Raw genomic sequence first — 24,197 nt, forward strand, 5'->3', positions numbered from 1 at the left:
CAACTGCGTAGATCGGTGCTCATGTTGTTAAACACTGGATTGTCTCGTCCAGACTCGACTATTTACAGACTGTCGCTGGGATATTGGGTTTAAACAATAAAGAAAACAAAACAAATGAAACAATCAGTTGTTTAGAGGTATATTTGTATCTAAATCTATCGACATTGCAGAGTTGGCACCCCTACAAATACCTAATGAAGATAGATTCCTTCAGTTAACTGTTTAAAAGCATGCACTTTCTGAAGGTGTTGTTTTCTCTCAGCAAACAAGATATCTTCCTTGGTAACACTTGATAAACACGATTAACATTTCTCGGAATATTTACATTTGAAAATACCAGACATGACAGCTAAAGAATGTCAGGAATTAGAAAACTTGTGTCTGGTTCCCGACAGCAGAGACCATATACCGACAGGAACATGGACAGCGGCAACATTGTTTGATAACAAAGCTGACGTTTTCATCAGAAAGTTCATCCAGTATTTTGTGGTTGTGGTTGTGGTTGTGGTTGTGTGTTGACTGTGATACGAACTGTGGGTGGTTGTGTGTTGACTGTGATACGAACTGTGGGTGGTTGTGTGTTGACTGTGATACGAACTGTGGGTGGTTGTGTGTTGACTGTGATACGAACTGTGGGTGTTTGTGTGTTGACTGTGATGCGAACTGTGGGTGTTTGTGTGTTGACTGATACGAACTGTGGGTGGTTGTTGGTTGACTGATACGAACTGTGGGTGTTTGTGTGTTGACTGTGATACGAACTGTGGGTGTTTGTGTGTTGACTGATACGAACTGTGGGTGTTTGTGTGTTGACTGTGATGCGAACTGTGGGTGGTTGTTGGTTGACTGATACGAACTGTGGGTGTTTGTGTGTTGACTGTGATACGAACTGTGGGTGTTTGTGTGTTGACTGATACGAACTGTGGGTGGTTGTGTGTTGACTGTGATACGAACTGTGGGTGGTTGTGTGTTGACTGTGATACGAACTGTGGGTGTTTGTGTGTTGACTGTGATGCGAACTGTGGGCGTTTGTGTGTTGACTGATACGAACTGTGGGTGGTTGTTGGTTGACTGATACGAACTGTGGGTGTTTGTGTGTTGACTGTGATACGAACTGTGGGTGTTTGTGTGTTGACTGATACGAACTGTGGGTGTTTGTGTGTTGACTGTGATACGAACTGTGGGTGTTTGTGTGTTGACTGTGATACGAACTGTGGGTGGTTGTGGGTTGACTGTGATACGAACTGTGGGTGGTTGTGTGTTGACTGTGATACGAACTGTGGGTGGTTTTGTGTAGGACTGTGTTACCCACTGTGTGTGGTTGTGGTTGCAGGTCTCTCCATGAGAAGTTTTAGACGACGAAGCCATCACCACAGACATCAATGGCGATAGCCATCGTACAACCAGGTCATGAATAATAGGTCATGTGCCCAGAGTTTCATGAATATATCTTCAACTGTGAAGGTTCTGCTCAGAAACATTGCTGATAGAGTTAATTATACCCTTTTAAGCAAGTTCAATCATTAACTTGAAAGATTTTGGTAAAAATGCTATAAATTTGGAAAACAAGTTCTTTGATTAAAAGAAAAGGTGCAGTGCAAATTTTGGTTCCAACTTTCTAATCTTTGAAAGATTTGCATTAATTTACATATTTTGATTGTAACAAAACCCATGGCAATATTTATTCAACCAATAATTTCAACATATTTGAATGAATTCTTTTCAAATCTGGGCATCACCCTTTGTATCTTTATTAGGTCATGAGCCAGGAGCTGAAAATGGACATATTGGTACCACTCAGAGGGACCAAAAGTTTTAGTGTTTTTTATATTCCTTTAGGTCTCTACATATCAAAACTGTATGATGGCCATGTCAGTTTGGTAGCCCATGGTCATGGATGGGTGGAAGAAAATGGTCACATAGAGATTTGCTGGATGACAGGACCTCTTGTATCAGATGCTGTTCTTGAGTTCATTTCTTGCAAGTGCACAACAGTCTGTAAACTGCCAAGTTGTCAATGCCTTATCAATGGACTGAAATGCACTGTGACATGTCGGAACCAGACTTGTGACAACATGGTATGCGAGGACCATGACCTGCCGAAGAGTGACACTGATGATGCAGCTGTATTCATGATGCGGAACAGTGACTATCACAACCAATTTAAGGAACTTGAAGGTGCTCTCACTCTTTGAAATTAAAGAGCTGTCTTCAGAACAAACAAAATGATGAGTTTTCGAAAAAGCTCTTTGAACTTACAATTTTGACTCTTACAAAATCCGGAAACGAAATGATTCAAAGGTATAAAATAATACAACTTGATATTAATTAAATCTTTTTAATCATGTTAGCACTATTTTACCTACCTTTTTTCATTTCAAACCTATTTATTGAACTTAACTCACGATAAGAGCTTGGAGTTGACATTTGTTTTTGTTTTGTTTTGTGGGGCGGCCATCTTGGATTTAGCCTCGTTCTGAGTTTGAACTACCAAACCGACATGGCCATCATACAGTTTTGATATGTAGAGACCATAACAACTTTAAAAAACATAAAAGTGTTTGGTCCCTCTGAGTGGTACCGAAAAATTGTCTGGCTCATGGCCTATATGTGTGAGAGGAACAGTGCAAAGTTATATTTTGATATTCTGATGTTACCAAGGATAATCACAAATTACATCTCTAGAACTTAAGAAAACATCCCACATCAAATTTGTTCAACCAATAACTTAACAATCATTTAATGCATGTTTTTTTTCCAGATTTTGAGAAATGGCTTCTTTGTCTACAGAAAAGGTGCAGTAAAAAGTTTGATAAAAAATCTTGTATTTTTGTCAAGAATAATCAATATGAGAGAGACAGGATTGGTTTCAAAATACTAGTGATGGTATTCAAATGTCTATATGAACTTGCTCCAGCATATCTCGCAGACCTCATTAAACTCTACCAGCCAACACGACATCTGCAGTCACAAGATCAACTGCTTCTCTGTGTCCCCTCCAACAGAATCAGAACATTTGGAGACAGATGTTTCTACACATCCAGACCTACTCTATGGAATAGTCTGTCATTCAGCCTAATGTCACATAATGAACTGTCAGCGTTCAAAGCAAATCGAAAGACCTACTTCTTCGGAAAGGCTTACGATGTTCCTCAATAGGGACCCTCAAGAAGTCTTTCAACAGCCAGTTCCTAGCTCAGTATACCGCTTTTGAATGGGACGACCAGATCCTAGTGCTCTACAAATATTTCGATAGACAGATAGACAGACAGATAGATAGATATCGTAATATATCACATTGTATGAAGTCCTTAGTACACTGTCAATGGTGAACTATATTCATAAAAAAAAATTCTTGAATCTCAGGTGTGAGGTGAGGTGAAATGGGGTTTAACGTTGTACTTCAGAATATTTCGCTCATGTGATGACGTGCATGCGTGTGTATGTGTGACTGCTTGTACTAGCCCAGACTTAAGCTGGTTTTATGGTGTTAGCTCACTGAGATACCATGCTGCAGTTAAGCATGAATATCCCACTCGGACACATTATACTGACTCCGAGCCAACCAGTCCTTGTTGTACCCAATAATGCTGAGCGCCAGACAGGGACCAACAAGTACCATATTTTAATGTCATTTGGTATGACGCGGCCGGGGATCGAACCTGCGACCCTTTACGCTCTCTGGGCGGACGCTCTAACCACCACACCAGTCTGAATCTCAAAAGAGACACAAAATACAACAAAGAATTATTTGACAAATATGGACAAGTTGGATCATTGCCCAGTTTATTTACACAAGATTTCCACCTATCACCTGAATGAATCATTGATACTTTAAGTACAGTAAAGAAATGTCGTCTTGCAAACACAAAGTTATTATGGTTAACTTGGTTACCATGGACACCAGAAAGACCATTCCACCATATAATCCCCAGTCGGGACATGTCTCCGGTTGGGGTGCCCATGTCAACAATTGTGACAAGTTTTCAGTGGAACTCTTCACCGAACTTCAGAAAAGAAACAGAAAACAGCTCAACAGTCTTCTTATGATGTTGAAACACTTGTAGACCGATAGTTTATATAAATATATCAGCTTCTCACAGGAGACCACTCTGTGTGAAGATCTGAAGACCCTCGGTTGAACGTAATAAGCCACTCAGAATCAAATCTTCCAGTTCTCAGTACAAGTCTGTGCAGCTTTTAGCACAACATATTGATATGAAAAATCTGACCAATTCCAATACAATGGTGTAGATATTCCACAATGTCATTTCCATTTTGTGGCATCTGTGCCTGAAGGGATTTGACATGGAAGGAGTATTTTCATTTCGTGTAGTTATTGTTTGTTAAGATATATATTGTGTGTAATATACGGAATTGCCCAATCCGCGAATTACACAAAGGTATTGCCCCGTTCCCGTCAACCACGACCTGGCTTGCTTAATCTGCGGATTGGTCAATTCCGTATATTACGCACGACATATATTTATATAATATCAGATTTGAGGTGAAAGGGGAAAGAAGCTGAACTGATTGAAAAAGCTGACATCTGATTGGTCGGAAAACACACACAACTTGTGATTCCCATTAAGGGTGTCAGATCTTCACACAGGTGGGTGAGGTAACAGAGTATCTCATCCTTCCCTAGAGCGAATGTCAACCTTGTAACCTCGTGTCCTGTGGCTTCTAGTTATCGTCCTCTTCAACATTCCATTAACTTACACAAGTGTGTGAACATAATGTCAACACCAAAGGATGAATATTTCCATGACCAAGAGATGAAGTTCAAAACGTTCTGTTGATAGCACTGATTCCTTTCATACCCTGAAAAACAAAAGACAATAAATTACCATTACCTGGTCAACATAACGTGATCCTACCTGGAGTGAGTGAGTGAGTGAGTGAAAGAATGAGTGAGTGAGTGAAAGAGAGAGAGAGAGAGAGTAATATTCCAGCAATATCATGGCAGGGCACACCTGAAATGGGCTTCAAACATCAGTGGCGGATCCAGATGTGTGTGTGGGGTGGGGTCCAGTGGGGGTGGTGTATGTGCGGGGTTCACCCCCCCCCTTTGAACATGACTAAAGACCACATTGAAGTCGAACCCCTTAAAACATAGCGAGAGAGAGGGAGGGGGGGAGGGAGGAAGAGAGAGAGAGAGAGAGAGTTTTACGCCGCACTCAGCAATATTCCAGCTATATGGCGGCAGTCTGTAAATAATCGAGTCTGGACTAGACAATCCAGTGATCAACAGCATGAGCATCAATCTGCGCAATTGGGAACCAAAGACATGTGTCAACCAAGTCAGCAAGCCTGACCACCCGAGCCCGTTAGTCGCCTGTTACAACAAGCATAGTTGCCTTTTGTGGCAAGCATGGGTTGCTGAAGACCTATTCTACCCCAGATGGAGAGGAAGGAAAACTCATAGGCAGATCTCGGTGTGTGTGTATGTGTGTGCCTGCGTACGTGCGTACGCATCAACCCTTTTGTCCTGAAAGTTTATTAAACCCCATTGAAACTCTCATGAAAATTAACTGTGCACCCCCTTTCTCAAAAAGCTGTATCCACCCTTAAAACTGGACTTTTAAAATCAGTCAACTTGCCTTGGGTAAAATGACAATTGGTATAATGTCTGTCAGCTGTCAAGTTTCTTTCTTTCTACAGATGACATACACACTAAACATACACTGATGTATCCAAACATCTCACTGTTGCCCTCCGGATTTTTAACTATCTTACAAAAGACAAAATATGATGCCTCACCATAATTGTCTTCAGTATATACTACATGAAATCATCATGTTATTTGTTCGTGCTGTGTTTCTAGTGGAATAATGAGCAGAGTTGTGTCCCTTACCCGCGTCCTACCCAATGTTATGTGTCAGTGGGGGCCAGTTCGGAATGGTTATGATTGCTCCTATGGGATCTATCTAGCCCTTGCTCAGTGGCTGGGAAAACCCAAGTCTAGAGCTATGGATAGTAAAATTTCCATGAAACTCACGTTCATAGTTATTTAAATTACAGTGGAAGCTGTGTAAATCGGCAGCTGTCAAATCCGGCAAGTTGTCAACACCGGCAAAAAATGTCAGTCCCATCTGTGGCTAGTACATTTTCCTTCATTTAAAAGCTCTGCAATTCGGCAGCTGGTAATTCCGGATCACGGCATGAAATGAACCACCCGAATATGTGTTTATATTCTAATCAGCACTGTGTAATTCGGCGTGTGGTGAGGAATCGGACGGATGTGTATTGTCAACAATTAAACCCTGCGTTGAAATAACAAGGGATCATGAGCACGCGGCATCACACGTTAAGTAACTACAAGTGTCGACAAAGATAATTGTTCAGTATGGTTATACAAGTACATGTAATTAGTGACTTGACACATGTCACTCATGGGGAATGCTAAATAGGGGGCGACTTTTGAACACCAACAGCCACTCTTCGTATCAACATACCAAAGCCAGCCAAGCGGGTCTGTTTGGAACTTACTTTAGATCAGAAAGTGAACTTGATAAAAGACTTTGAGGTATGAGGTATGTCAATGGGTGCAGTAATTGAGAGAAGCATGTGTTACAACACTACAATGTTCAGTTCTAGTCGTACATAACCTCGCCAGCTCTACAGTCCGGCACGCTGTCCAAACCAGATAATTTCTTCAGTCCCGATGGCTGCCGGTTTAGACAGCTTCCACTGGATTATAATATTGCAGCAACATGTAGTCCCCTGATAACAAGACCGGTATCGAGGAACGGGACAGTTGCTTAGTTTTACGTAACTACTGAATGTGTTGAGTATGATGTTAACTAAATTTGGAACAAAAACGACTTTGCCCCAATTTACCTGCCATTAAGTCTGGGATCCTTGTCTCTTGTTTTTTCCCCATCAGACAAATGCTCTTAGTTCTGCAACAATTACTTACAGTCCCATTTCTCATAACCAGCTCTCATTTTGTGAATCTTTTTCCCCTGATGTGGAAGACAGCTGCGACGAGCCCTATCTGGGATGTCTCTATCAACATCATAAGCATATTACGACATCCTCAACTACTTACTTCTTCACCACCTGGACAACGTCTTCGTCATTTAGCACATGCTCCTTACCAACCTTCTGGGGCTGATGCCGGGCTGACGATCCCCACACGAGGGCGCTGTAGGAGAGACGAAAAGCCCTGATTAGAATACATGACAACTGTCTACATGTGGCACACTGTCAGAGCCCTAACCCCATCTGTTAGCTAAGGTGCAAAAGCCCAACTCTCATGTACATATTTTTATAATGTAATTAACATGTGTGCTGGAATCCACTGAAAACCCATTTCCACTTGATGACGTTTTCAGACATTGGTGCAGAGAGTCTACTGGTATTATATGGCTGCTTCATTTGTTATCCTGAAATAAATACACAGATTACAAGTGATTCCATGACATTTGATCAGCGAACCGAGTCATAGTTTCCTAACGGAAAACAATTACGCCACAACCACTATGGGACTACTGTTTCCTGACTGGCAGAGAACACAACATGAAGGGCTTGAGTTGGCTTATGGCGCAGATCAATGTAACTGATCTTATATTGTTGCCTCCTGTTGGGGGGGACAACAGAAATATGCTTCACACATTGTGCCCATGTGGGGAATCAAACTCAGGTCTTCATTCTGATAAGCGAACGCTTTAACCACTAGGCTACCTCACCGCACACAATTCACAGAGGAGTAAATGATTAAAGGTACAGTGTTTCAAGTTATTATTATTAACATATTCATTGACAATTGATTTCAACATGATTTCCCGTTACTCAAACAACACTGATTTTATTTCTTATATATCAGATTATTTTTAGTCGCTTGCCATAAAAGGCGACTTTGCTTGTCGTAAGAGGCGACTAACGGGATCGGGTGGTCAGACTCGCTGACTTGGTTGACACATGTCATCGGTTCCCAATTGCGCAGATCAATGCTCATGCTGTTGCTCACTGGATTGTCTGGTCCAGACTCGATTATTTACAGATCGCCGCCATATAGCTGGAATATTGCTGAGTGCGGCGTAAAACTAAACTCACTCACTCATGGAACATAAGACTCAACAAATATTTGGTCTTCTGTTCCTGTGGTCCTGTATGATAATAATTCTACGTATTTTCCCCATGATGTATCATGAAGCTCCCTGGCTGCCTTAAGTAAAGCCCTCTTAATTACTACAGCTGTTTTGAATACATGACCAATTACAAGTCAGTCTTCTTCATGCCATCCACACTCAGCTGATAGGCAATGACTTGCCTTGATGGTGTCACTATCACTTCCCTCTTACAATACAACATCTGCTTTGTTGCATTATAATTTTGTTCGTTTTGACTTTGTGACAAGAAAATACCAACAGGAATTAAGTCTGTGATGTCACAAAGATTGTTCCTTGGAGAAGAGAAGAGTTGTAATCTGTTCTTTGTCATCCTGTGTCTGCTGGTGTTCAGTTTAACAAGGAATTATTTCATTCAAGCAGGTGTCCCAACAAACGGGGAAGAGTTGCCTCCCTTTAACTCATGGAGTTTCTAAGTATGAACACAAATCTTGAGGTCTGTTGCTGTAGTATTGTTTAATCTGGGGACTACCAAAACCTAAACATCTGCATGTCCATAAAGTGTGGCACTTTTCAACTAATTCCAGTCTAAGAGCCATCTTGTGAACTGACAGAATATGATAGAGTGTGCACTGATCCTCAGACACCATGTGACACAAGCACTGTGTGAATTTAACCACTTGTCTGTAGTCTGAGTCCCGTAAAAGTCTGTTCAGAACAGTAACACTAAAATCTACTGGAAATGATCAGATCCCTGTACGGGATAGTTTTTTATAACCATTGTCTCACAGACCGTAGAAGTAAAAATATATTCAGAAATTTGATGTACTTGATTCTGTGATACAACTCAGATTGAAACTTGGTACATACACATCATCTTATTCCTGTGACATTGCTCATGATATCAATCACTGGATTGTCTGGTCCAGATTTCTGACCGGCTGCAGTCTTACTGCTGAAATACAGCTGAGAGCGTCATTAAACAACAAACAAACAGTCCTGAAAAGGATAGAGTAAACAAATGGTTGACAACGTACTATTTAAATTCTTTCATGATGCTTCTGTGGATCTTGTTACAGAAGTCTTCTACGGTACTCCTTCCCTGCTTCAAGACAACGGGCGAGCTGTAGTCGGGGAGCTGGCCTTTCGGTTTCGTGTATCTGAAAACATCAAACTTCATTATACTCCAGCAGTAACACTTCGATTCGAAATTCCATATATCAACCAAACACAAAATATCGTAAAATATACCAGTAATTATAAGTCACTCACAATCTTTAAAAATGTAATTTCTGACTAAAATTGATATTTTATACTTATCCTGACTCGAGAGTTGACTTACTCGTACATGAAGAAGGGTCACATCTCTACTTGATGCACACATCAAGAGATGGAGTTGCAATAGATAACTAATGGAACATTAGTATATCTAAAAATCCACACGAAAATGTCAGGAGAAGTTTCGGAAGAAATCTGACAAGTTGTGGTTCTCTCTCTTAAAAACGGAGAGAGTGACAAACATTGCTGGTCATGTGACCAAAAAGGACGCCAAAGGAGGCAAGGGAGATTCGTGGGTGAGTGATGATTTTACGTCCGCTTTTTAGAAGGGAACTTCAAGGGTTTTCAAGTGTTCCACTATCATTCGCAAGAAGAAGGAGACAAGCATTTAGCATGAGTCAGGATAAGGAAAAATAATAATTTTCAAAAAATTTGTAAGATCAGGTGGTCAGAAAAACTGACTTGGTTGGCACATGTCATTGTATCCCAATCGCGTAGATCGACGCTCATGGTGTTGATCACTGGATTGTCTGGTCTATACTCGATTATTTACAGACCGCCACCATATAGCTGGAATATTGCTGAGTCCTTTGACCATGTACTCACATTCTGACCAGCTGCAGGTAGTTCCACATTTTTTCCAAGAGGTCGTCGAAGTTCCACTTGTGATGTGCTGAGATGGGGACACAATGGGGAACCTTGTAGATGATGTCAAGCTCCTGGAGGGGCGAGAACAACAAGAAGACCATCACAGGGGGAGGTGCACGGTTTCAACAACTAAGACCAACAACACTACAGTCATCGTCATAATCTCCATTTGATAGAAACAAACAATTCCTTTTAAATTTTAATAGGGGCTTCAGGAGATTCCTGAACCTGAGGAAATCTAGAATTTCTTTATTTAGGGCCAGAGGTACAGATAAGCTGCGTATCTGCGTAAATTGTGCAAATATTTATGTGAAAACTCAATTCCTACGCTTGAATTTTTGTAAATACTCAATAGATGTGATCTTACATGCGTACACACAAAAGTGTCAAATCTTAGCTTGCGTACCGGTGGATAGATAAAATAACTGAGGTGTTTTGAGAGGTTCTGTTTCAGGACTTGAACTTGACAACTTGCAGTCTTTCTTATCATTTCTCATATTACAGATCAAATATAAATAACAAACACTAACAGTTAAACTTTATTATATTTTTACAATTAATGGATTATGACAAAATACCCAATTGAGTTTGAGTGAGGTGAGTACACTTTATTTGGTTACTCAAAGGAAGATTAGGATACCCAATTGAGAGGAACACAAGTGAGTACATAACTCAATGACCCAAAAAGTTATCTGTAGCTCTGTAGGGCTATATAGCATTGCTGAAAGGGTGGTAGAGAAAAGAAAATATGTTGCTTCTGGAATACCATAGCCAGGGGGGCTTCACTTTGAACAGATTTTCAGTTATAGCACTGTCTATATGATTAAGTGGAAAACAAACTGAAGACCAATTCTTTTGGGTCTGGACAAGGGAAGCAACTCCTAACAAACTATCCCTGGAGGCCATGTGCATGACAACAGCGACCTGTAGTACAGCAGGGTAAGTCTTTAAGACATAGTTACTGATACACACAGTGGACTCACCTCTATAGAGATCTGGTCTATCTTGTTCAACAGGTAGATGCAGGGTATATACACCCTGTTTCCCTCTATGACATCGATCAGGTCCTCGGCCGTGGCGTCGTAGCGGAGCGTAATATCAGCATTATGGATCTTGTATTCACTCAGGATAGTTTTTACCAGATCTACATCTAGTTCCCGACTGCCCCACCTGGTGGCAGAGTAAGGGGAGATAATACAGCCATTAGTGAAACAAACACGTCTCAAAATATGGCCAAGGTGTGATTCGTCACATTTGCTCTGTACATCAGTCATGCAACAGGGAAATTTGTAAGAACTTACAAATATACTCAGGGAAATAAATAAAGGAACACACATTCCTTTATGCACCCACAGTGCAATACAAAGTATGCGAAGAAACCTGGGAAAGAACATACTAACATTTTAGCTTTCATGTGTTCCGTATTTGTTTCCATGAATACATTTTGAAACAATCTACTGATCACGACTGATTTACATGTTAGTCCCTCAATGCCTGATAGCATTCCTGTAGCTTTTGCCTACTTTGTGATGTTCCATGCTCACTCTACAATATGTCTTCTCTGTGCCCAGGGGTGGAAATAACTTTAATATTGCTAGTGTACACCGGTACAGTGGCACATGTAAAATCACTTGCCCTGATAATTTTTCCTCTATACCGGCCGATTTTCTTGTTGATTGTTTTAATAAACAACATAATTAACATTGGAAAGTCAACTGGACATTAGTACAGCGTGATATACAAATATGCTTGCCCAACTGGAAAAAACACTGGACTCGGGCGTCGGGCAATGGAATATTTCCATCCCTGGTGCCTACTCTGTATAATCCTACATCTACTTCATGATGGTTCATGCATGCTCCATGGTCAAAGAAGACTAATCTGTCTCTGCCTACACACCGTGCTGGTAAGGTTAAGTCCTCCCTTCTCCTTCTTCCTGAAGACTATATTTGGTGGTGATTTATTTAACCGGATTCCGAATCCTTCCAGTTCTCTCTCGATGATCTTCTTGTGTTGCAGAGGTTTCAAAACATCCAGGACAATAAATATGAGCCCACATGTTCTCGCAACTGAAAACAAAATCTTGCTACATAATGTCGCATTCACACCATAACAATTTCTGTTATGTATATGATACAATGCTTTTTTTGTTTTTGTTTGTTGTTTAAAGCAACTCTCAGCAATATTTCAGCTATATGGCTACGGTCTTTAAGAAAGTCTGGACCAGACAATCCAGTGGTCAACATCATATGCATCGATCTATAAAAATGGGATACGATGACGTGTGTCAAGCAAGTCAGCTGTTAGCCTGACCACCCATCACATGTGGTGAATGCTGAGCTTCAACATTAAATAAAAACTTGGAACACAGAGTGGAATCCCTCATCATGGGTTTCTGTGGTGACAAAGACATGCAACTGTGAACAGCGAATTGCCATAGACAACTGTCAGACTGGACACCTGAGAGCTTTGTGTACAACACCAGGATTTGTCTCAATTAGGAGTGCCGGAAACCACCGTCAAGAGTCAGTATGTGAGTGAGTTTTACGCTGCCTTTGGCAACATCCCTGCAATAAACAGCAGGGAAACCAGTACCTTGACACATCGCACCTTGTGGGGACCTAAAACCTGGGCGACGTTGCACAAAGAGACCTTAATGCTAAGGTGATCACAACTAACACTCGGAAATATAGACTAACGACAGTCGTAGAGCTAAGTTTGCCGAGTACAATGACACCCTGACAAATATCCCATGAAGAAAACCACTAGCCTACCCACAACTGCCCTGCACTCCACCACTAGCCTACCTCCACTAGCCTACCCACCACTGGCACCCTACCCACTACCACTAGCCCACCTCCACTAGCCTACCCACCACCACCACCCTACCCACCACTACCCTACCCACCACCACTACCTTACCTCCACTAGCCTACTCCACCACTACCCTACCCAATCAGCTAGCCTACTCACCACTAACCAGCCAACCACTGCCCTACCCACCACTAGCCTACTCACCACTGCCCCTACCCACCACTAGCCTACCTCCACTAGCCAGCCCACCACTGCCCTACCCACCACTAGCCTAACCCACCTCTAGCCTACCTCCATTATTCTACCCAAGACAAGCCCACCCACCACTAGCCAGCCTCCACTATCCTACCCAAATACCTCTGCTAGCCTACCCACCACTAGCCTACCCACAAGCCGCACTCCAAATACCTACTCACTACTAGCCAGCCACCACTAGCCTACCCACTACTAGCCTACTCACCACTAGCCAGCCACCACTAGCCAGCCACCACTAGCCTACCCACCGCTAGCCTACCCACCACTAGCCTACTCACCACTAGCCTACCCAATCGCTAGCCTACCCACCACTAGCCTACCCACTACTAGCCAGCCCCTCGACTAGCCCACTCACTACTAGCCAGCTTAACCCACCACTAGTCTACCCACCACTAGCCTACCCATCACTAGCCAGCCTCCACTAGCCTACCCAATCAGCTAGCCACCACTACTCAATCGCTAGCCTACCCACTGGCTAGCCCTACCCAATCGGCTAGCCTACTCACCACTAGCCTACCCACCCCTAGCTACCCACCGCTAGCCTACCCACCGCTAGCCTACCCACCACTAGCAAGCCTCCACTATGCCATGTACACAATGAGAACCATAGAGCTACAGAAGTCTCACCTGCAATGACTTGCTTGCCTCTACCTTGCCATCCTTGGCACCTTCAATAATACCGGGCAGATCCAGCAGCTGTGGAGGTGGAGACCAGTGTCAGACATTACAAGTGTCATATAGAATGTGTGATGTATTAGTTAGGAGATAAACATCAAGTGTTGGCGATTTCCGGTGTTATTGAGTATTTGAAGCACGGGAATTCATTTGGAACCGACGGCGCCAGCCGGAGGTTTCAAATGAAATATTCCCGATGCTTCAAATACTCAATAACACACGGAAATTCTCAAAACATGATGTTTATCGACATTGTAAACACAAAAGTAAACCGAAGGTCCACACACGCTTTTTGTGTCTGCTCTCATTAACATCGAAAGCACGGTACAGCAGTGAAATGTCATCAGCCCGGCCGTTTCGGGCTGTCTCCCATGGTAGCATCTGAACTGCTCATTTGTGACGCTCATTCGGACTTTACTTCACAATATGATTTTAATGACGTCATCACAGCTGACGTGACGTAACAATACAATGGTGTGAGCCGATATTTGTATGTATTAATACGCAGAGAATTTCCGGAATCAAATACCATTTGATCACGCGTTTTCAACCAATCAGATTAAAGAACACAGTGATTTTTGGTTTACAATGTGTGATGATGCATGTGGATATACAGTGTTTGACACATGGTGGATGTGATATACAGTGTGTGGCACATGAGGGGTGTGATATACAGTGTGTGACACATGATGGATGTGATATACAGTGTGTGACACATGGTGGATGTGATATACAGTGTGTGACACATGGTGGATGTGATATACAGTGTGTGACACATGATGGGTGTGATATACAGTGTGTGACACATGGTGGATGTGATGTACAGTGTGTGGCACATGATGGATGTGATATACAGTGTGTGACACATGGTGGATGTGATATACAGTGTGTGACACATGGTGGATGTGATATACAGTGTGTGACACATGGTGGATGTGATATACAGTGTGTGACACATGGTGGATGTGATGTACAGTGTGTGGCACATGATGGATGTGATATACAGTGTGTGACACATGGTGGATGTGATATACAGTGTGTGACACATGGTGGATGTGATATACAGTGTGTGACACATGGTGGATGTGATATACAGTGTGTGACACATGGTGGATGTGATATACAGTGTGTGGCACATGGTGGGTGTGATATACAGTGTGTGACACATGGTGGGTGTGATATACAGTGTGACACATGGTGGGTGTGATATACAGTGTGTGACACATGGTGGATGTGATGTACAGTGTGTGGCACATGAGGGTGTGATATACAGTGTGTGACACATGAGGGATGTGATATACAGTGTGTGACACATGATGGATGTGATATACAGTGTGTGACACATGATGGGTGTGATATACAGTGTGTGACACATGGTGGATGTGATGTACAGTGTGTGGCACATGAGGGGTGTGATATACAGTGTGTGACACATGATGGATGTGATGTACAGTGTGTGGCACATGATGGGTGTGATATACAGTATGTGACACATGGTGGATGTGATGTACAGTGTGTGACACATGATGGGTGTGATATACAGTGTGTGACACATGGTGGATGTGATGTACAGTGTGTGGCACATGATGGGTGTGATATACAGTATGTGACACATGGTGGATGTGATGTACAGTGTGTGGCACATGAGGGGTGTGATATACAGTGTGTGACACATGGTGGATGTGATGTACAGTGTGTGGCACATGAGGGGTGTGATATACAGTGTGTGACACATGATGGATGTGATGTACAGTGTGTGGCACATGATCAGTGTCTATTCTAGAACTAAAAATCTAGGGGATTTGTCCCCATCATGTAAAAAGAGTGGGGATTTGGAAACAGTAGGGGGAATACCACTATTGCTGTCCCTCTAAATAATGTACCTGTAACCTCATGTGAATAAAGAATAACAAACAATATGAAGTTTGTTTTTAGGTGAGTTCTATCTTTTCTGTAATGACTGAAATGAATTTCCAAAAATTGAACTAGATTCCTTTGAAATTCACATCTTTAAAACTCTATTTAATGCTTACAAATAATTTGTCCACATCCTGTCCACTCAAAGTCAACTTCATAACTTCTGATTCAGATTGTTACATATTGAAAGAAAATCTTTGAAAGATCCTCCTTTGCTTTTTGGTTTTGAATTCCTCAAGGGCCTTGCTGGCATCAAAGGTTGAAACAGGTGGGCCCTCAATACTTATTATCATCAACTCTTTGAGTGCCTTCTCACTCAGTCTGTTTCTATGTGATGTTTTTATAATATTTTGACTTGAGAAACCACGTTCACAAATTGCTGTCTGGACTGGCAAAGTTAATCCAATACAGGCAAGCTTCAGAAGGTTTGGGAAAAGGTCCTTGTGACAGCCATCAATGATTCTCCATAATTCATGGAATTTGTCTCTTGGATACTTCTGCTGAATCAGGAGGCGTTTTAACAGGTCAAATTCTTGTTTAGCTGACCCTGCATCGATGAGGGCGGGCACATCACCCTTAGGGCTGCCATATTGAGAGATCAACACATCTAGTTTCTCCTTACCATGACTTTGAAGATTTGTTTCAGCAACAAATGACAAGTCCCTGAATGCCAACACATCAAAAGATGAAATCACTGTAACACTTTCAGGGGGGAATCTTGTGTTAAGATTTCGATCAGTGTCTTAATAAAGGTTGTCATGGTTGACTTCACAACTGCCTCCTGCTGTTTCTTGTATTTCAGTTCGTGCCCATAGAGGTGATTGTCATCTGTCAACAGAGACTGGAACTCTTGTCTGTAATGTCCATCATTTTCTTTCAGGTACTGAAGTTTATCAATTGTACTGGCAACCACTGGCTTCAGTGATGCAACATCCAAACTGTCTTTTTGCATCACCAAATTAAGCTCAGTTATCACTGGTATTACATCCATAAGACTCCAGGTCAGCGCAGCAAACTTGAAGTTAGTGATTGACTTCAAAAGACCTGTAGCTTTTGGATCCCTTGATAGTTCAGTTGATTGAAAATATACAACCAGGCTGTTCCAGGATTTGTAGATAGCTTCCAACACATTGTAGAAGCTGAACCATCTTATATCATGCATTTCTCTTACTTTGATATGAGGCTGATTGAGCAGTTCCTGTAGCCTAGCTAGTGTGCTGCTTCTAACTGATGACCCCTTGAAATAATAGTACAGGCTTGTGAGAGTAGATTTGTACTGTTGCATAACGTCAATCTTGGCAGCAGACTGGCTTGTACATAATGCAAGTCTATGTGCAACGAATGGATGTTGATAAGAAATGGGGATGATCTTCTAAGCTGTGCTGCTACACCATTTATAGATCCAGTCATAACACTGGCACCATCAGATGCAAAACACAAAATCTGTTTCACATCAACACCAATATCATTGAAAATTGCAAGGAGTTTCTGGGTTATAGCATCTGCTCCCTTTTCACCTAAGTCAAAATTTCCCAGAAAGTGTGATCTCACATTAAAGTCTTTGTCAACAAATTTGACATAAACAATGAGCTTTCCTGTCACTGAAATGTCTGTGCTTTCATCTATCAGAATTGCTACACAATAAGCATCCTTTAAATCTCCAATTATCTGAGCCATGATTGTATTCGCGAATTGCTTCCTGAATGTCTTCAGCAAGAGACCGTGACCTGTATGTGGCATTACCACCAACAGTAAGAATTTTAACATTGGTGCAGCCTTCCTTCTCCAACAATCCTAACAGAGAACCATACTTTTCAATAGCAATGTTTTCTTTGCAAAGTCAATATACTGTGTCAATAGCAGACTTAACCGCTAATTCCTCATTGGATACTAAATTAGACACAGAAGCCTCTATTGTCGCTTTCACGACTTAAGTCATAGCTATTAGGAAAGCTGGTGGTCACTGGTATGTGCATGTCTAGATAGTGTGGATGTATGAAAGTTATTGCAGCCATCACCAGTAAAACTATTGCTCATTTTATTTTTGTTACAATAGTCACATAACATCGCACCAAGCTCGCTTTGAGAGAGCCATGGCCATTCTTTCAATCATTTTTCTGAAAAACACTTGGTTTCATCTTTTTAGAGTCGGAAGGACCGGGTCGGTCTCAAGGTTTTTTCGCCCTTCGATTCACACGCCACTGTAACAGACGTATTGGTCTGGGAAGGCGTGGTTGTCACTTTTCTCAATGGTACTTTGTGCAAAAAAATCAGTTATTTTCATTCTTTTGCGCGACATTATTCACGCCTAAATTACCACAAACCATTGTAAATACAAAAATTCGTCTACATTCGTCTTCTGCACTACTTCAAGTGATAATATTATTTTATTTGAAAATGAAACTAAAAGCGAACTGATTTTCTTAAAAGATCGAGGAAACTGTGTCTTGAAAGCGATATACAATATGCAATGTGTTAAGAGTTTTTAGTCTAAGGATTTCAAACAATTATTTAATCAAATCATAATTTTATTGAAAAGTTTTATCTATTTTCATACTGAAGTGAATGGGATTTCGTTTCCTCAGTGCCGGTAGTGGATTTTACCAAGGGAGGTTACTCTGTCGTGTATTCCTGTTGCTATCGACTCTGTGGCTGACTCTGATTTAAAAATCATTCTCTGTCAATATAAAGCTTTTAATGATGGTTTTGAAAGGTAGGTAGGGATAAAATTATTATCTTAGCGACAACTCGCTGTGAGGGGCGATTTGATAATTATCAGCGTGAATCGCGCAATCGTCAGCGTCCTAGAATAGACACTGCATGGTGGGTGTGATATACAGTGTGTGACACATGGTGGATGTGATGTACAGTGTGTGGCACATGAGGGGTGTGATATACAGTGTGTGACACATGGTGGATGTGATGTACAGTGTGTGGCACATGAGGGGTGTGATATACAGTGTGTGACACATGGTGGGTGTGATATACAGTGTGTGACACATGATGGGTGTGATATACAGTGTGTGGCACATGGTGGGTGTGATATACAGTGTGTGACACATGGTGGATGTGATATACAGTGTGTGGCACATGGTGGGTGTGATATACAGTGTGTGGCACATGAGGGGTGTGATATACAGTGTGTGACACATGGTGGATGTGATATACAGTGTGTGGCACATGATGGATGTGATATACAGTGTGTGACACATGGTGGATGTGATGTACAGTGTGTGGCACATGGTGGGTGTGATATACAGTGTGTGACACATGGTGGGTGTGATATACAGTGTGTGACACATGGTGGATGTGATATACAGTGTGTGGCACATGGTGGGTGTGATATACAGTGTGTGACACATGGTGAGTGTGATATACAGTGTGTGACACATGGTGGTTGTTATATACAGTGTGTGACACATGGTGGGTGTGATATACAGTGTGTGACACATGGTGGGTGTGATATACAGTGTGTGACACATGGTGATATACAGTGTGATATACAGTGTGTGACACATGGTGGGTGTGATATAGAGTGCATGACACATGAGGGGTGTGATATAGTGTGACACATGAGGGGTGTGATATAGTGTGACACATGGTGGGTGTGATATAGCGTGACACATGAGGGGTGTGATATAGTGTGACACATGAGGGGTGTGATATAGTGTGACACATGAGGGTTGTGATATAGAGTGTGTGAGACATGGTGATTGTGATACAGAGTGTAACACATGGTGGTTGTGATATAGTGTGTGTGACACATGGTGGGTGTGATATACAGTGTTTGATACATGATGGATGTGATATAGAGTATGTAACACATGGCGGTTGTGATATAGAGTGTGTGACAAATGATGGATGTGATATACAGTGTGTGACACATGATGGGTGTGATATAGAGTGTTTGACACATGGTGGTTGTGATATAGAGTTTGTGACAAATGATGGATGTGATATACAGTGTGTGACACATGGTGGGTGTAATATAGAGTGTGTGACACCTGATGGTGTGATATACAGTATGTGACACATGGTGGGTGTGATATAGAATGTGAGACACATGGTGGGTGTGATATAAAGTGGGTGAGACACAGGAGGTGACACATGAGGCGTGGGATATAGTCTGTGACATATAAGGTGTGTGATATAGTCTGTGACATATAGGGCGTGTGATATAGTCTGTGACACATGAGGCGATGTGGATATAGTCTGTGACACATGAGGCGAAAAGTGATATAGTCTGTAACATGAGGCATGTGATATAGTCTGTGACACATCATGCGTGTGTGATATAGTCTGTGACACATGAGGCATGTGATATAGTCTGTGACACATGAGGCGTGTGATATAGTCTGTGACACATGAGGCATGTGATATAGTCTGTGACACATGAGGCGTGTGATATAGTCTGTGACACATGAGGCATGTGATATAGTCTGTGACACATGAGGCATGTGATATAGTCTGTGACACATGAGGCATGTGATATAGTCTGTGACATATAAGCGTGTGATATAGTCTGTGACACATAAGGCATGTGATATAGTCTGTGACATATGAGGCTTGTGATATAGTCTGTGACACATGAGGCGTGTGATATAGTCTGTTACATATAAGGAGTGTGATATAGTCTGTGACACATAAGGCATGTGATATAGTCTGTGACATATGAGGCTTGTGATATAGTCTGTGACACATGAGGCGTGTGATATAGTCTGTGACACATGAGGCGTGTGATATACTGACTGTCCACAGTGTATACGTCATGATACACTATAGTGTAAGAATTAGTGTAGGGGATTGGTTGAAATCTCACAATTGATAATGCTTCATTACCAACGAAGAATCATCGAAACAAATTGGTTAGCGTCATTTTTCAGATTTTCCTACCAAGGTTGTTAATATGTTATTGTAGATATGTATAACAAGATGCAACTTGCTACTTTAAAGTGATGAGTAATATATCATGAACATAAACTTCCTGGAGTCTTCAAGAAATATTCAGTCATGACTTTTCAGTTAGTGAAGTGAGTTTTCTAAGAATTAAACAAGTTTTCAGGCCCTGACAACTTCGAAGATATATATCGTCAAGTGTTTCAAACACTAAAACAGCAGTTCCAAAATCGTTTGTGTTCGATTATGAGAAAATGTGATCGATTGCTTGGTCGTTTGGTCACTTCGACCAATCTTCGATTATTTCAATTAATCGGAACACCACTAGTAACAATCAGGACTTAAGACACATAAGGAATAAGATACACAAGAAATGAGATACTCAAATATTAAGACACTATGGGAGTGAGATAAGCACAGCATGCGACACACAAAGTATATGCCATGTAAGGTAGATCATGAAGGACGGCAATGCAAGGGGTTGATGAAGCCTTACCTGTACTTTAGCTCCCTTGTAGCGGATGACCCCTGGCACTGTTGTGAGGGTTGTGAACTCATAAGCTGCCACCTCAGAGTATACACCTGCCAGGTTGCTAAGCAATGTTGACTTGCCCACGGACGGAAATCCTGAAAACAGTTCAAAATATTAATCAATTTTCTTCTGTGGCAGTGTCTCTTAAGTGTATTGATATATATGGCATGAGAAATCTACTAACAAGGCTGATGTGGTTTTAGGTCTTTGTCATGCATCCCTTGGTAATTGCGTGTTTACAGACTGCGTCACTGCAGCAGCGTCAGTGCTTTGTCTGGTCTACACGTACGTACAGACCAGTGTCAACTCACAGGAATACTGCTGGGGATACAACAACAACATACTGATGATCACAAAGAAGGACGTCATTTTCTGATAACATTAATTCAGTTGTAAAGTGGGCATCAAATAAACTGTTACGATCAGACCCGTGAAGATCCGGGGTAGAATAGGTCTTCAGCAACCCATGCTTGCCACAAAAGGCGACTATGCTTGTCATAAGAGGCGACTAACGGGATTGGGTGGTCAGGCTCACTGACTTGGTTGACACGTGTCATCGTATCCCAATTGCGCAGATGGATCCTCATGCTGTTGATCACTGGACTGTCTGGTCCAGACTCGATTATTTACAAACTGCCACCATATAGCTGGAATATTGCTGAGTGCGGCATAAAACTAAACTCACTCACTCACTCACTGTTTCGATCAATTAACCCATAAGTATGCATGTTTCACACATAAAAGTCAACTAAACAGTGAATGAGGTTTCATGCCGATCTGAACAATTCCGAGCCATGGATCACAATACAATAGAACAAGGTTAGACAGATGAACAATCAGAGTACATACCAACAAACCCAATTCTAGCATCTCCTGTTTTGGCAACATCGAACCCTTCACCTGCTGCACCCCCTCCTCCCTTCGGTTCAATAAGTTCTCGACGTAATTTAGCCAAGCGGGCCTTGAGAAGACCGAGATGACCAGAAGTAGCCTTATTCTTCTGGGTGCGAGCCATCTGGGAAGCAGAAAACAGAGTCAAAATGGAGTCAAACACTGTGTCAAGATGAAGGGACCTAAGTAAGTACTTCAGAGTTATCCGTGGGTTGACGTAACTGAAGCAAATATAAATAGAGAAACAGTATGAAGCCACCAAGCTTTTACTTCGAGACAAGCATATGGTCTCACAGATGATAGTTTGACAGTCTAAGTAAACTTAGGCTCAGTAATATTCATTACACTGCTATACTGAATCTAACAAAACCTTGTGGAAGGTCGCGACAGCTGACCTATTCAATGGACCAATCAGAACACAGCTTACCAAATCGCGAAATTGTAATTTGCACATTTTTTTGTACCCGAACGATTCCGAATGCTATTTTCCGTACGATCGCTTCCGAGTGATGCACATGGAGCACGCCACAAAAGTGAGTAAACAGTCGCTGAAAATAGCGTTTTGTCAGTATTCAAGCATGTCCCTCTTGCGGAAATACTAGCTAATGATAGCCATGTCAACAGAAACTCAAAAGCGTATATTCTGCAGGTCATATATCTGAGTTTTATGCGGGTTTTCATTTGTTCTGAGATCACTGCCAAACCCTAAATAGAAGCCGTTGTCTGATTGGTGAAATCCGTTCGGCCATCTCGCGTTTGATTGGACGGTCATAGGTCGCTCAAAGGTTACCTGACGCTACATTCCACTAGGTTTTGTTAGACTCAGTATAGCAGTGTAACGAATAAAACTCAGCCTAAGTTTACTTAGACTGATAGTTCGACACAGTATTCTAAACACGATTTGGTGTTTTTGTGATTATCAATGATTTTGCTGTAGTCAAGAAATTTGTGGTGGTGTTTGGTCACGTCGCAAATTGGTTGAAGTCAAGCAACTTTAGTCACATTGAGTTCTTGGATGGGTGGCCTTTCATAAACTTCTAGGGCCTTGCTGGGAGCTTGGGTTAACCAGGGTAATAATGTCTGCACTTTAGGCCGAATAAGTCCTTAGCGCGCCACTGAATGATTGAGTTTAGTTTACATCACTTTTAGCAATATTCCAGCAGTATCACAGCTTGGGAGACCAGAAATGGGCTTCACACATTGTACCCATATGGGGAATAGAACCCGGGTCTTCTGTGTGATGATCGAAAGCTTTAACCACAAGTCTAGCCCACCACCCCAAGGAGCTCTGAGCATCTTTGAGGTGGATATTAGGGGTTCTCAAAATGTATTATATTAATATGGGCCACTCTCAACACGATCACTGATCCATTCCAGGCTCATGTCAATACTTTACTGAACTCTTAAAATACATTTTTCATCATATAAACATCATCCAGCTTCACAGACTGCTGAAGTAGTAGGAATGACAGTTGTGTGGACACAACACAGAGTGCAGCTATCTGAAGCAGTAATGTAACACATCTGTTATGTTACATCTGTTACTATTCCAGTTCAGACAGAGCTTTGATGTGCATCTGACATAAACATAGACTGAATAACTACAGGCATCATAGCATGTGGTGTATTAATGAGTTATAACTCATGTCAAATGTTTAATAAACTTTTGAATAATATATTTGCATGAAAACGACCATCCCTTTGAAAAGTAAGTCCTATATTTGTGGATAGTTATGATGTGCGAATATGATGGATCTGCGTTGCTGTTGCCATATTTATTCATGGGACCTTCAATCATTGATGTTTTAAGATTGTCAGAAATCTATAGCTGGAGCGCCAGTTTTAGGTAGGAAATTAGAATGACTGTAATAATCGATTTTGAAAGCAGCTGAGTGTTTTCTTCAAGCTGTCAATTTCAGTTTTAGAAGAAACAACCAGAATGTCAGTTGGGATTGAACGATATTTGTTGATGTAATCATATGTAACACAAATAAACAATTTACCTCGGCTTCGATTTCAGCGATTCTTTGTAAAATCGCACTCATTTTATTCTTTTAAAGTGATAAACACTATCTATTTCTGATATATTTCGCTAAAATATCACTCCACGTGATGAATATGGCGAACCGTGACCCGGAAGTTGTAATACTTGTTCCGGAAGTTGAGATAGGTTAGAAGTCATTTGAAATTTTATCGAATAATGAATTATAGGGTTCATG

The 24,197-nt window shown here is 41.6% G+C and overlaps 1 protein-coding gene across 1 annotated transcript; it reads right to left on the bottom strand.

The window, feature by feature from the left end:
* Nucleotides 1–7,047: 7,047 nt before the first annotated feature.
* Nucleotides 7,048–24,118, bottom strand: LOC124290119 (developmentally-regulated GTP-binding protein 1-like). Its single transcript, XM_046726813.1, is given in 10 exon segments — nt 7,048–7,147; nt 9,110–9,232; nt 9,957–10,069; nt 10,982–11,148; nt 11,876–12,067; nt 13,695–13,721; nt 13,724–13,763; nt 21,052–21,182; nt 21,937–22,102; nt 23,982–24,118. Coding segments are annotated over 10 exon segments (1,101 nt in total). The 5' UTR covers nt 24,024–24,118.
* Nucleotides 24,119–24,197: the final 79 nt, after the last annotated feature.

This window comes from Haliotis rubra, unplaced genomic scaffold (assembly GCF_003918875.1).
Source record: "Haliotis rubra isolate DU_JTF1 unplaced genomic scaffold, ASM391887v1 Scf458, whole genome shotgun sequence".
Classification (NCBI taxonomy): domain Eukaryota; kingdom Metazoa; phylum Mollusca; class Gastropoda; order Lepetellida; family Haliotidae; genus Haliotis; species Haliotis rubra.